Below are 13,886 nucleotides of genomic sequence, written 5' to 3' on the forward strand. Positions count from 1 at the left end.
AACGAAAATGATTAGAAGCTTTAGATTTACCCTTAGATCTTTTATCCTGAGGTAAAAACTCCCTTCCCCCCAGTTACAGTTGAAATAATTGAATCGAACTGAGAACCAAATAAATTGTTACCTTGAAAAGAAAGATATATTAATCCAGACGTAGATACCATGTCAGCATTCCAATATTTAAGCCACAAAGCTCTTCTAACTAAAATAGCTAAAGACATATATTTAACATCAATATTGATGATATAAAAAATAGCATCACAGATAAAATGATTAGCATGTTAAAGCAAACGAACAATGCTAGACAAATCAGGATCTGTTTCCTGTTGCGCTAAGCTTTCCAACCAAAAAGTTGATGCAGCTGCAACATCAGCCATGGATATAGCAGGCCTAAGAATGTAGCCAGAAAATAAATAAGCTTTCCTTAGATAAGATTCAAGTTTCCTATCTAAAGGGTCCTTAAAAGAAGTGCTATCTTCCATAGAAATAGTAGTACGTTTGGCAAGAGTATAAATAGCCCCATCAACTTTGGGGATTTTTCCCAAAACTCCAATCTAACTGCTGGCAAAGAATACAACTTTTTTAAACCTAGAAGAAGGAATAAAAGAAGTATCAGGCCTATTCCATTCCTTTGAAATCATATCAGAAATAGTACCAGGAACTGGAAGCCCATCTGGAGTAACCACAGGAGGTTTATTAACAGAATTTAAATGTTTACTAGTTTTAGTATCAAGAGGACTAGTTTCCTCAATATCCAATGTAATCAACACCTCTTTTAACAAAGAACAAATATACTCCATCTTAAAGAGATAAGTAGATTTGTCAGTGTCAATATCTGAGGTAGGATCTTCTGAACCAGATAGATCCTCATAAGAGGAGGATAATTCTGTATGTTGTTGGTCATTTGAAATTTCATCAACTTTATGAGAAGTTTTAAAAGACCTTTTACATTTATTAGAAGGCGGAATAGCAGATACAGCCTTCTGAATCACATCAGCAATAAAATCTTTTATATTCACAGGGATATCATGTACATTAGATGTTGAAGGAACAACAGGCATTGTACTAGTACTGATGGATACATTCTCTGCATGTAAAATCTTATCATGACAACTGTTACATACTACAGCTGGAGATATAATCTCCACTCTTACAACAGATACACTTAGCTTTGGCAGAACTGTTATCAGGCAGCAGGGTTCCAACAGTGGATTCTGAGACAGGATCAGATTGAGACATCTTGCAAATGTAAGAGAAAAAACATATAAAGCAAAATTATCAATTTCCTTATATGGCAGTTTCAGGAATGGGGAAAAATGCAAACAGCATAGCCCTCTGGGCATAAAAAAAGGCAAAAGGCATATAGGAAGTGGGGTTTAAATAATTAAATTATTTGGCACCAAATATGACGCGCAACGCAAAATGAAAATTTGTTGGCGCTAACAAGATCCGGAAATGACACAACTCGCGTCATAGCAGACGCAACCTTGTACAAGGAAACCTGGCGTCAACTAAGATGCCGGAAATGATGAATTTGCGTCAGCGAACGTACCTTTGTGCCAAAAACATTCTCGCGCCAAGAATGACGCAAAAAATGGCAGCATTTTACGACCTCGCAAGCCTAATTTTGTCTGTAAAAATTAATGAAAAAGCAGTCAATTTGAAGAAAAGACTATACCCCAGGTAAGAAAAAAATAACTTCCTAAATATGTTTCCCAATTTTGAAACTGATGGTCTGCAAAAGGAAATATACATAAACCTGACTCATGGCAAATATAAGTACAATACATATATTTAAACTTTATATTAATACATAAAGTGCCAAACCATAGCTAAAAGTGTCTTAAGTAATGAAAACATACTTACCGAAAGACACCTATCCACATATAGAAGAAAGTCAAACCAGTACTGAAAAGGTATCAGTAAAGATAATGGAATATGAGAGTATATTGTCAATCTGAAAAGTGAGGTAGGAGATGAATCTCTACGACCGATAACAGAGAACCTTTGAAAAGATTTCCTGTGAGGAAAACCATAGAATCAGTAGGTGATACTCTCTTCACATCCATCTGACAAACACTGTACTCTGAGAGGAATCGGGCTTCAAAATGCTGAAAAGCGCATATCACAGAAGAATATCAAGTATAAACGTACTTCACCACCTCTATAGGAGGCAAAGTTTGTAAAACTGAATTGTGGATGTGGTGAGGGGTGTATTTATAGGCATTTTGAGGTTTGGGAAACTTTGCCCCCCCTTGTAGGATTGTATATCCCATACGTCACTAGCTCATGGACTCTTGCCAATTACATGAAAGAAATATAATTAATTTGAACAATCCATTAACTAAGAGAAAAAAGTATCCTAAATTTCAGCATTAAAATGTACCATTTATTATTAAAAAAAAAGAGAAAACTAAAAAGAGTAAAAAACAAGATAAAACAAGGTAATACAATACTAGCTGCTACCTAATGGAATTAGAAGCACTACACTTCTAAAACTACTAATATGTGACAAAGGATGTATAGTTTCACATAGTACTTTTCCCTCTAAAATAATGACAGATATTTAACACATTTGTCATTTAATAATATGTAATAAATGAAGGTTAGATTTGAGATTCAATTATTTTTTACAGCATCTATTTGCAAAATATGCACAAATTAAGCATATCATACCAAAAAGGAAGACATTTAAATTTAAGAGATAATATAAGTGAATTTTGTGACTGCCAGTGATATAAACAGGGTATGTCCCACAAGTTAAATAAAAGACAAAGTTTTACAAAAATATCTTTGTAGTAGATGACTTTGGTGTTAAGAATCTATAAAGTTCTTCAAGGTTTTTGGCACACAGCCACATGACAAAGTTAAAAGAACAATAATTGTGCCAAGATAATCCTACCAGGAGACTGTCATGGCTCCAGCAGCTCCCCAGAAGGTGCAGTTGATTAGTATTAATGATCCTACAGATTTCTCCAGATGGACTTAATCGAACAGCAAATGTGTCTGTTCCCAAGTAACAATGAATTACTCTCACTACAGCACAAAATGTTCTGCTTCCATTTAAACAGAAATATATATTTATCTAAAAACTAAGGCAGCGGTAGATTATTGCTTTTTATAACAATTATTACCATTATTATAAAAATGTGCCTTGTTGTCCTGTCTGTAAACCATATCAGTGTTTACATATCAAAAATGTAAGTAGTAATATGTGACAGTTATAGTAAGAATGATAGAACTATTCATGCATATTTTTTTGCTGTTAAAAATGAACTTGACTCACTTTGAGTTCCAATGGAATGTACAACCTTCCATGTTTCTGAAGACACTTCCTTGAAATCCATCTGATAATGGTGAATGGGCACACCCCCATGTGAATCTGGTTTGTTGAAAAAAACTTTTGCATATGTTTGTGACAACTCTATAACTCGTAAGCCATAGGGGCTAGATGGTACATCTATGAAGAAAAAGATAGGTTAGTTAAATACAAGAATTATTTTACTTGGCACTTTAAATGTGTGAACATTTTTGACTTTCAGTTCAGGATGTAAGCTGGCTCATGTATGTTTTCATATATTACCTAGAGAAAAACGGTATAATCTAAGATTCTCTATAGTACTCAAAACTATTTAATCACTCACAAATCTTGCTCAGTACTGTTCACACATATGCTAAAACATACAATATTGTTTTGGACTTGTTTGCTTCTATTATGCACATCAAAGAACCACTGGCCTCTTCAAACATTCATGTGAAACCATTCAAAAACACTGAAGATGCCATTGTTATATAACAAATGCTCTTTTTTTTTGTTATTTTATTTTTTTGTTTTTGTATTCATTTTTTCATGCAAAGAGAAAAAAACTAAAAAAAACTGAGTTTCAATTGTATATTAGAAAAAAATCACCTTAGTGACCTGAAAGAGTGTGACTATTTTTCCTTATAGTTAGCCATTAAAGGTATCTTGTCTGCATCAACATAGTGAAAATATAATCTTTTAAATAAGTATATATATATATATATATATATATATATATATATATATATATATTTGTAAATTTTTTGATAAATACCATGAACTGCAATGCATTGCAGAAAAAGTGCTTAAAGTTATTTATACACAGAACTTGCTATATATGACATGTAAACAAGCCAGCACCACCACTACTACTCTGTGAGAGAGACACAGGTTAAATGTGTTAACAAACAAAATCTCAATGCAATTCCTTCATTTCTTTTTTAGATAAACAGATTTTTAATAGTGTTAACAAATCTAGACTCGGTTTCAAATTAAATCACTATTAGGGCCCATATAAATTACACCACTTTTAGAGGCCTATTTTTATTATTGTACAGTCAATCCTGTCTGGGCATGTCAAGTAAGGAAATAACACACAACTAATTTTCTTAGACATACTTAATTGTCCAATTGTCCAAATGTCCAAACACAATATAAATTTCAGAACATTATGTCCAAATTCAATATAATATTTAGTTCATTAAAAGATATAAGTTCTGTAAACATTTAAGATCATTAGATATTCTAAATTCAATAGGTACTGCAGCTCATTTTAAGCTGTTACATTACAATAACATGTTATATTGTTGTGATACTGAAAGTTACAACTGTGCATACCCACCAATATAGGGCCAGATTACGATAATACCAGCTCACGAGAGCGCACTTCCATAGGCTCCAATGGGAGCCTCATTCTGATCCCGCCATACATGGCACATAACCTAGCGCAGCGAAGGGGGTTAGCCTCGCAGCAATGGGCAGCAAATTTAAAATATATATATATATATATATGAATATATACAAAAATATTTATGTGTTTATATGTGTATATACACATATTAATGATACACATTCTATTGAAATTGAACTCTACAGGCAACACAATGTTGCACTTAACGCCATGTCACCCGAAACATACCACTAAATTTATACCGTATAGCCAACTGATTAGGACCAAGCGTAACTGTTCAATAGAACATAAATACCAATTGCATGCAGTACACATAAATCAGAGGTTAAAGGCACGTGAGTACAATGCTAGTCTATTAAAATAAACAAAATCTAGAGTAGATTAACTGAAAAAGGAAGATTTAATAATCAAGCATAAGAAACAATCTAAGAAAAGAAATAACAACAAACAAATTTTTGTCACTAGGTATAGTAAAGACTATAAGAAAAGTTGTGGCATTGTACGCAATTGCTTACCCATACTCAAGAGTGATGTTAACCTAAACAAATTCATTGCTGAAGGTTGCCATTTTTTCTGCACGTAAAGTGAGTATGTTGTCACCCTCAATGTTACTTCAAAATAAAAATCACTCTTGGCTTTCTAGAAGGATAGGCTGTATGAAATGCAATGTGAGGATATGTAAACCTTGTATGCATATTAAACAGGGTACAACATTTGTATCAAGTACTAAAAGCAAGGAATACGACATACGTTTCAGCATAACATACAATACTACTCACATTATTTATCTCCTAACATGTCAGGGATGTACAAAACAATACGTAGGGGGCACTAAGAGTGCCCTGCGGGACAGAGTGCTGCAACACTTAAGGGATATAGGAAACCCTGAGAGCACTAAACCCATAACAAAGTATTTCAGACTGGAGCATAATTCTGATGACTCCCTCCTAAAAGTACAGGGCATAGATCATGTCCCTAGGCATATGAAAGGGGGAAATAAGGAAAGACTTTTAGACCAGAGGGAGGGTTTCTTTTGGATTTTTAATCTTCAAATTAAATATCCCTTTGGTCTAAATTCCATTATGGATATCAACTTGTTTTATTGAACTGGCTGAGTAAATCATTTTTGACTAATTTAATATATGATGCATATGTAATCTTGAGATTTAAGTTTAAATATTAGTACGTTCATAAAAAAACATGTATACAAATACATAAGAAACAAGAGAGAGATATTCTCTGAATTCATTGTTTTATATAGCTATTGATGAATATTAGTCATGGATATGGTTGTGTGTTTTTTTTTTTTTTTTTTTTCTCCGATAAGTTTAAGGAATTGTAAAATAACCTGCTATTTATAAATTGAATGTTTGTAAACCATTTACTGAAACAGATATTATATGTAAAAAATCCTTGTTGTCAAGGGTTAACAATGTAAGAAGTGGTTGTAATTAACAAGCAATTATGTCTTTAAATAAAGCAATGGGGTTAGAGCACAGGTCATGCCAGTGAACAAGGGCTGAGACTTGGCCCAAAACATGTCTGGCAGTGTGCTCTAACCATGTTATAGGCCTGTGATTTGGATTTTCATGTTTTTATATGTTTTCTCAATTATTTTAACATTTTTGTAATAGAGTTTTTTGCTACTTTTTAAATCATTTTTCCTCATTTGGTCTGGAGATGCGGGATTTCAGAGTGTGTCTTATATAAGCATGTACATATATATTGCAATTTTAACACAGTCCCCATAGACCACTATTTAAAGGCACTTTGTTTTCAACACCCCACACCTGCTCACTTTAACCCCTTAAAAACTGTTTCATGAAGGTATATTTAAAATAAAATAAAGATGTGCTTGAGCAAATGCGTTTACTTTCAACTTTTAATATACACGCAAATTAACATGCCCGCTATAACCATATATAGCAACTGGCACCTTGAAATTAGGACCTGGGACCCATTTTTAGAATCCCCAAGACACCCTTGGCTGACCTGCACTTTACTGACTGCCACCAGGCACACCTTAGTGCATCTGTATGTGTGTGTGTGTATAGATAGACAGACAGATATAGTAACAGATCACACTTGTTCATGCACATCTGCCAAGGGATCTTTCAGTGATTGCACAGTCTTCTGGGACAAGAACACGCTTCACACACTTTATGTTTTATAGGTCTGTGGCCTGTTTATTTCTGGCAGCAACATAGCACTGTTTCATTCAATAAATTAGCAAAACATAAATAAAAGTTACGAAACAAATTGTAGCTGATTATTATAACATGTGGAGCAGCTTGAAATAACCACAGTAGCAACAGTGCTTAACAATGTTACCAGTTTCTCTCAGTTGCAGCAATGCAGGTTTTGCCAACGCCTTGTCTCTCTCCTGACTGAGGGTTTACCAGTCTTTTAGAGGAACAAAACCAGTATCAGGTGAGCCTAATCACCTTAATTACTCACACACCGATATATATGGCACATTTAGGTTTTGTGCTGCCCTAGGCACTCAAAATTCTGCGTGACTCCCTCGACCCATGTGCATACATCTGGAAGGCGGCTGGTGGAAAACATCACATGACCTCGGCAGAAAGCCGGTCACATGACCTTGGCGGTAAGCTGCCCGTACAAAATCTAATTATTTTTTTATATCCATAAAAAAGTGCTGCCCCACAAAATTTTCCCGTCCTAGGCACTGTTCTTGTTGGCCTAGGCCTTAATACAAAGTACTGTGCAAAAATTTTAGGACACCATTAGATTTATTGTTTTAGCAGTTTTAATGACATCCATATTTCGTTTTCAATCTCTTTAAGATAAAAACAGAACATACAGAAAATACGTTAAAAACAAACAAATAATTTTTTCAGAATAAAATGGCTTCTTCCAGCAAAAGGAAGTATTAAGTGTGACCTCACTTGGCACTGAGCACATCTTGAACTCTTTTGGAGAGGCTGATCTGACGTTTTCTGAAGCAATCTTCTGGTGTATTATACCAGGCTTTCAGCACTTCCCAGAGTTCTTCTTTAGATTTAGGTTGTCTTTTATTTCTTTCTCTGTCCAGGTGATCCCATACTGCCTCTATAATATTCAGGTCTGGAGGCCAGTCCATGACTTTCAGTGTTTTATCAGCTGTTTTTCATCTCCAAATATGATTTCACTGCATTAGTAGTGTGCTTGGGATCGTTGTTATGCTGAAAAATAAAGCCATTCTCAATCAGATGCTTTCCAGAAGGAATGGCATGATTAATTAAAACCTGTTTGTACAGCATTCCTGATCCCATCAATTCTGACAATATCACCAACACCACTGGCAGAAATACAGTCCCAAACCAGGAAAGACCTTCCACCATGTTTCACTAAAACACTCATTCTTCCATCTCTCTCCAACTCTTCTTTTCACATATTGTTGACTATTTGACCCAACAATTAAAAACTTGGATTTGTCACTTCATAATACTCTTTTCCACTGATCATCATTCCAATCTTTGTGAGCTTTAGCATATCTTAGCCTTTTAACCATGTTCCTCTTCCAAAAAAGTGTTTTTTTGGCTGCTACCCTTCCACAAAGATATTTCTTAATCAAGCTTTTTCGTACTGTAGAAGGGTCAACTTGGCATCCAGATGAAGCTGCCAGATGCTGAGCCTGGTCCTTGCTGGACTTCTTCTGGTCACTGAAAGAAGAAATTCGGAGAAACTCCTCATCATATTTGAACAGTCAATAGGATTTCACTAGCTCTCATCCTATTGTCTGATTTGATTTTCCAAAATCAATAGGAATGCAAGGGACGCCATTTTGAAAAGGCTCCCTTGCATTGAAGATTCAGTATATAGCAGCGACCGTATGAAGAGGATGCTCCATGCCTGATGTCTTCAGGATGGACCCGCTCTGCGCCGCCGGGATGAAGGTAGAAGACGCAGCCAGGATGAAAATAGAAGATGCCGTCTGGATGAAGATAGAAGACGCCGCCTGGATGGATGAAGACCTCGCCGCCTGGATGAAGACCTCTCGCCGCCTGGATGTCCGGACTTCAGGAACTGTAAGTGGATCTTCGGGGGTTAGTGTTAGGATATTTTAAACTTTTTTGGGTGTTTTTTTTTTTTTTGTTTAGACTTTTCTTAATAGAGCTGAATGTCCTTTTCAGGGCAAGCAAAAAAACTGAATGCCCTTTTAAAGGAAATGCCCATACAAATGCCCTTTTCAGGGCAATGGGTAGCTTAAGTTTTTGTTAGAGTTAGGTTTATTATTTTGAGGGGTTGGTTGGGTGGTGGGTTTTACTTTTGGGGGTCTTTGTGTTTTTTTTACAAGTAAAAGAGCTGATTCCTGATGCCCCAAAAAAGGCCCTTTTAAGGGATATTGGTAGTTTATTGTAGGCTAGTTTTTTTTTTTTTTATATTTTTATAGGGCTATTAGATTAGGTGTAATTCTTTTTAATTTTTGATAATTTTGTTTGTTATTTTTCATAATTTAGTGTTTGCTATTTTTTTGAAATTTAGTATTTTTTATTTTTTGTGATTAGATACTTTGTAATTTTTAAAGTAGTGTTAGGATTTTTTTTTAATGTGTATTTTAGTTTTCTTTAATTGGTAGTTAGTTTAATTTTAGTTTTTTTTTAATTGGACAGGTAAGTTTTAATTTAATTTAAGATAGGAAAATTGTAATTTTAATATAAAGTTAGGGGGGCTTTAGTTTTAGGGGTTACTTGTTTAAATTAGTTTATTGTGATGTGGGGGGCTTTCAGTTTAGGGGTTAATAGTTTAATTTAGTATATTTCATTGTGGGGGGCTTGCAGTTTAGGGGTAAATAGGTTTATTATAGTGGCAGCATTGTCAGGGAGCTGCAGAATGGGGTTAATAAATTTAGTATAGTGGGGGTGATGTGGGTGGACGGCAGGTTAAAGGTTAATGATATTTAAATAGTGTTTGCAATGCAGGAGGACAGTGGTTTAGGGGTTAATAACTTTATTATAGTGGTGACGATGTCGGCGAGCGGCGGGATAGGGGTTAATAAATTTTATTAGTGGCGGCAATGTCAGGAGCGGCAGATAAGTGGTTAATAAGTTTAATATATTGTTTGCAATGTGGGGGGCCTCAGTTAAGGGGTTAATAGGTAGTTTATTGGTGTTTAGTGTACTTTGTAACAGTTTAGTTATGAGTTTTATGTAACCATTTTCTTGCATAAAACTCAGAACTACTGCTCTCAGATGGCATTATTATGAGTGTATCTGTACTTTTAAATGTATTTTGTGACACTTTTTATTCAAACATAACAGTTAAAGGGACAGTCTAGTATAAATTAAACTTTCATTATTCAGATAGGACTTAATTTTAATCAACTTTCCAATTTACTTTTATCATCAAATTTGCTTTTTTCTCTTGGTATTCTTAGTGTAAACTAAACATAGGTAGGCTCATATGCTAATTTCTAAGCCTTTGAGGGCTGCCTCTTATCACATGCTTTTTAAATCTCTTTTCAACACAAAGAGACTGAAAGTACACGTGGGCCATATAGATAACACTGTGTTCAGGCACAGGGGGTTATTTAAGATCTAGCACAAAACAATGCAAAATTTAAGACAATAGATAATAAACAGTCACAGTCATCTGATCAGGGGGCTGGAAGAAGGTTCCTAGATACAAGGTAATCACAGAGGTAAAAAGTACATTAATATAACTGTGTTGGTTATGCAAAACTGGGGAATAAAGGGATTATCTATCTTTTAAAACAATAACAATTCTATGGTAGACTGTCCCTTTAACCAGAGCTTTGGGGTCGGGCTAACACGACTAGCATTAAATTTAATTGCGTTCGAGCAAACACATTTACTTTCAACTTGTAATATGCACGCAACTTCCGCCTCATGCAAACCCTTTGGAGCCCTTTGCAGTCAACTAGCTGAAAACATAAAAAATCATACTTATGCAATATTCATATTTAATAATAGTGTTATACTGTGTTTTTAGTGTAAATATTTCACATTTCAATATTCTTCACCTAGAGGGGGAATATGTTATAAGTATTTTTCAATTTTTAAATAGATATTCAAATATATATATATATATATATATATATATATATATACATACATATATACATATATACATACATATATATATATATATATATATATATATATATATATATATATATATAAATAAGGTAGAAGAAAGTTGCTAGTATTGGTCTTTAAAAGCAAAAAGTCTTTATTGTAACAAGGATAAAAACACTCCAGGAAGCGTCACAAGTACGATCACAACAATGAGTCCGCTAACATGTTTTGGCCATAGCTACTGGACTATGCACCTGAGCACCTTAAAAAGCACCAGGGTCGCCCTGATTGGGTAAAAACAAAAATACACATTGTGATACAATTTAACTCTATGAGTGCCTAAACAGTGAAATACTGCAATTTAATTGAAAATTTAAATACAAGACACCTATTACCAAAATCAACTCTAAAGGATCTATAAATACTGGGATAATCTATAGATAAGTGTTAACTAAATTCACTTAAATGTTATACAAAAAAGGAGGGCTTGCATAAGGTAAATTATATATAAACCTTGAGTGGTGTAAGGTCAAACATGCCATAATAAATTGACAATACAATACAAAAGTATGATATAATACAATACATTGCATCTATGAACTTACTAGAATTTTTCAAATGTCAAAATCAACTGCATTAACAATTATGATGCTGTTTGCTATACCTACACCAATAATATAAAAGATATGCAGTTAAATGCCAAAAAATAAATAAAAAATTGCTAAGTATTTATAGAGAGGAAGCCTAACTATATACACAAAACCTTACACAAAACGCTTGGGTGTGCTGTGGCTACATGGACCCATATAACTACATGTGTCCATATTGGTAAAATGTTAGAACAGTGCAAATGTTTCATGCTGAGCTGGACTGGAAGTACATATGCACAAGTATATCTAACTATGTAGAAAAGGGCTGTAGCATCATATGGACACCATACCCACCATAGTGGAAAGTGAAAATGAAAATGAAGATGGAAATGGAAAAACTTTGAATATATGTGTGAATGAATGGATAAATGGAAAAAAGGGAAGAATGGAAGAATGTAGGATATAGAAGTAGCCGCCGCAGAAGAGGGAACAATGACCTACGGCACATTTATTCATAGCCAAAAATTAATTAGGTCGTATTCTGAGTTCAAACCAGTAGGTACACGAGTCTGAAGTCTGAAAATCCAGAACATTTCCCTCTTCTGCAGCAGCCTGTCTCTATCCCCTCCTCTTGGATGGCAAGTGACCCATTCAATAGCCTGCCATCTCAATGAATTAACACTGCTATGATGACTTTTAGCATAGTGCTGCACCAAAGGTGTAGATGCCGTACCCGCTTGTATTGTGGACAAATGATTGCGAATTCGGACTTTCACCTCAGTTGTGGTGAGTCCCACATACTGTAGGTGACAGAGGGTGCAACTCAGGACGTAAACAACATATGTGGAGGTGCACTTGAGACAAGTCTGGATAGGAAACCTTTCACATGTTACCTCAGATATAATACTGTCTGAAGGGAGGACAAATTTGCATACCCTACATTTATTGAGGCATTTAAAGATGCCTCTATGTGTAAGCCAGGAGCTCTGACGTGTGCTTATTTTAGGCAATATATATATATATATATATATATATATATATATATATATATATATATATATATATATACATACACACACACACACACACACACACACACACACACACAGAGAAGCACACTCACAGGAATGAACAACTGGCTCAATACTATTGTTAGCCTGTTCTAGGGGATTTACTACCTGGGTGCAGCTTATTTTAGCCCAGTAATGCTTTTCACACAGAAGAACTTTCCTGTAGTATATCAGTCTGATCCCGTAATAGGACTGACCGTAATAGGCAGTATCAGACTGATATACTACAGGAAAGTTCTTCTCTGGGAAAAGCATTACTGGGCTAAAAGAAGCTGCACCCAGGTGGTAAATTGCCATAGAACAGGCTAACAATAATATTGAGCCAGTTGTTCGTTCCTGTGAGTGTGCTTCTGTGTGTGTGTGTGTGTGTGTATATATATAGGGACGTGCAGTCATAGGAGGCAGGGGAGGCACTGCTTCCCCTGCCATATGGGGCCAAAGTTTAGTTAAATTTTAATTAAGAAAAAATTGTAATTTTTTTTGAAAAAAAACATTTTTTTCCACCCATGTAATGCTATGGAGAGGCATCATACAGGACTGCATATCTTCATAGCAAAACATGGATACATTTCTTCAATAGCAGCAGCGCCACCCACTGGTGGTAATTTAAAACTACCTGAAGAAAAAATAATGACCAATAGGAGGCATCCCTCATGATGCCTCTTAGGGAGAGAGCCAATCAGAGAAGTAAAACTCTTCTTGGCATTATTAGTTATGCAGGATGCAGGGCTGGCCCTGTCTGATGTTCACTGACTTCCTGTTACTGTGAACCAGTCTGGGACCCTCCCACTAGCACAGGCTTCACTAGAAACAAGAGGGGAGAATAAGGACTGCAGGAAGAAGTGAACAGTAAGGGGTAGGGTTTATAGCTTTCCTCATTCTGTTAAATGATAGTGTTAATATTAATGCTTTTATTGTGATCTGTAAGCTTTCTACTTGTTGACTGTTATGTGCTGGTAATGATAATAGCTTCCCACATTTTGCTGGCAGTTTATTTTAACTTTTTATTGTGAATATTTGTTTTTAATGTGATCTGGCAATTTGCTGCTTTTTAACCAGTTAACAACATTGACTGCAGAGCCTGCTTTATTACTACAGCTCTCAGTAAGTATTGTGTTGTCACTAGCTGGTGTCCTTGTGCAAAAAAGGAAAAGCTAGTGCCTTTTTTTTATGCAGGAACCTCTCCTGGGGCTCCATGTATTAAGAGGCGGGTGGTCAGCTTCTTAACTCGCGAAGCTGTCCGCCCGCCTCTGCTACACACGGGCAGCGGATCTATTGATCCGCTTGCCCGTATGTATCATTACACACTCAGCGGAGTGTGTAATGCCCGCCCCTTCAGTCGCGCGACCAATCACGCGACTGAAGGGGCTGTCAATCACCGAGAGCGATCATGCTCTCTGTGATTTTGCTTCGCCACCTAAGAGGTGGCGTAGGGTGTAGGAAGCAGCGGTCTAATGACCGCTGCTTCTTACATTG

The 13,886-nt window shown here is 35.5% G+C and overlaps 1 protein-coding gene across 1 annotated transcript in view; it reads right to left on the reverse strand.

Annotated features, from left to right (window-relative positions):
- NCAM2 (neural cell adhesion molecule 2) overlaps positions 1-13,886 on the reverse strand; it is a 609,436-nt gene that overhangs the window by 226,076 nt on the left and 369,474 nt on the right. The window contains 1 exon segment of the mRNA XM_053706007.1: positions 3,284-3,457. Coding sequence (XP_053561982.1) covers positions 3,284-3,457 — 174 coding nt within the window.

Source organism: Bombina bombina, chromosome 3 (genome assembly GCF_027579735.1).
Source record: "Bombina bombina isolate aBomBom1 chromosome 3, aBomBom1.pri, whole genome shotgun sequence".
In the NCBI taxonomy this organism is placed as follows: Eukaryota; Metazoa; Chordata; class Amphibia; order Anura; family Bombinatoridae; genus Bombina; species Bombina bombina.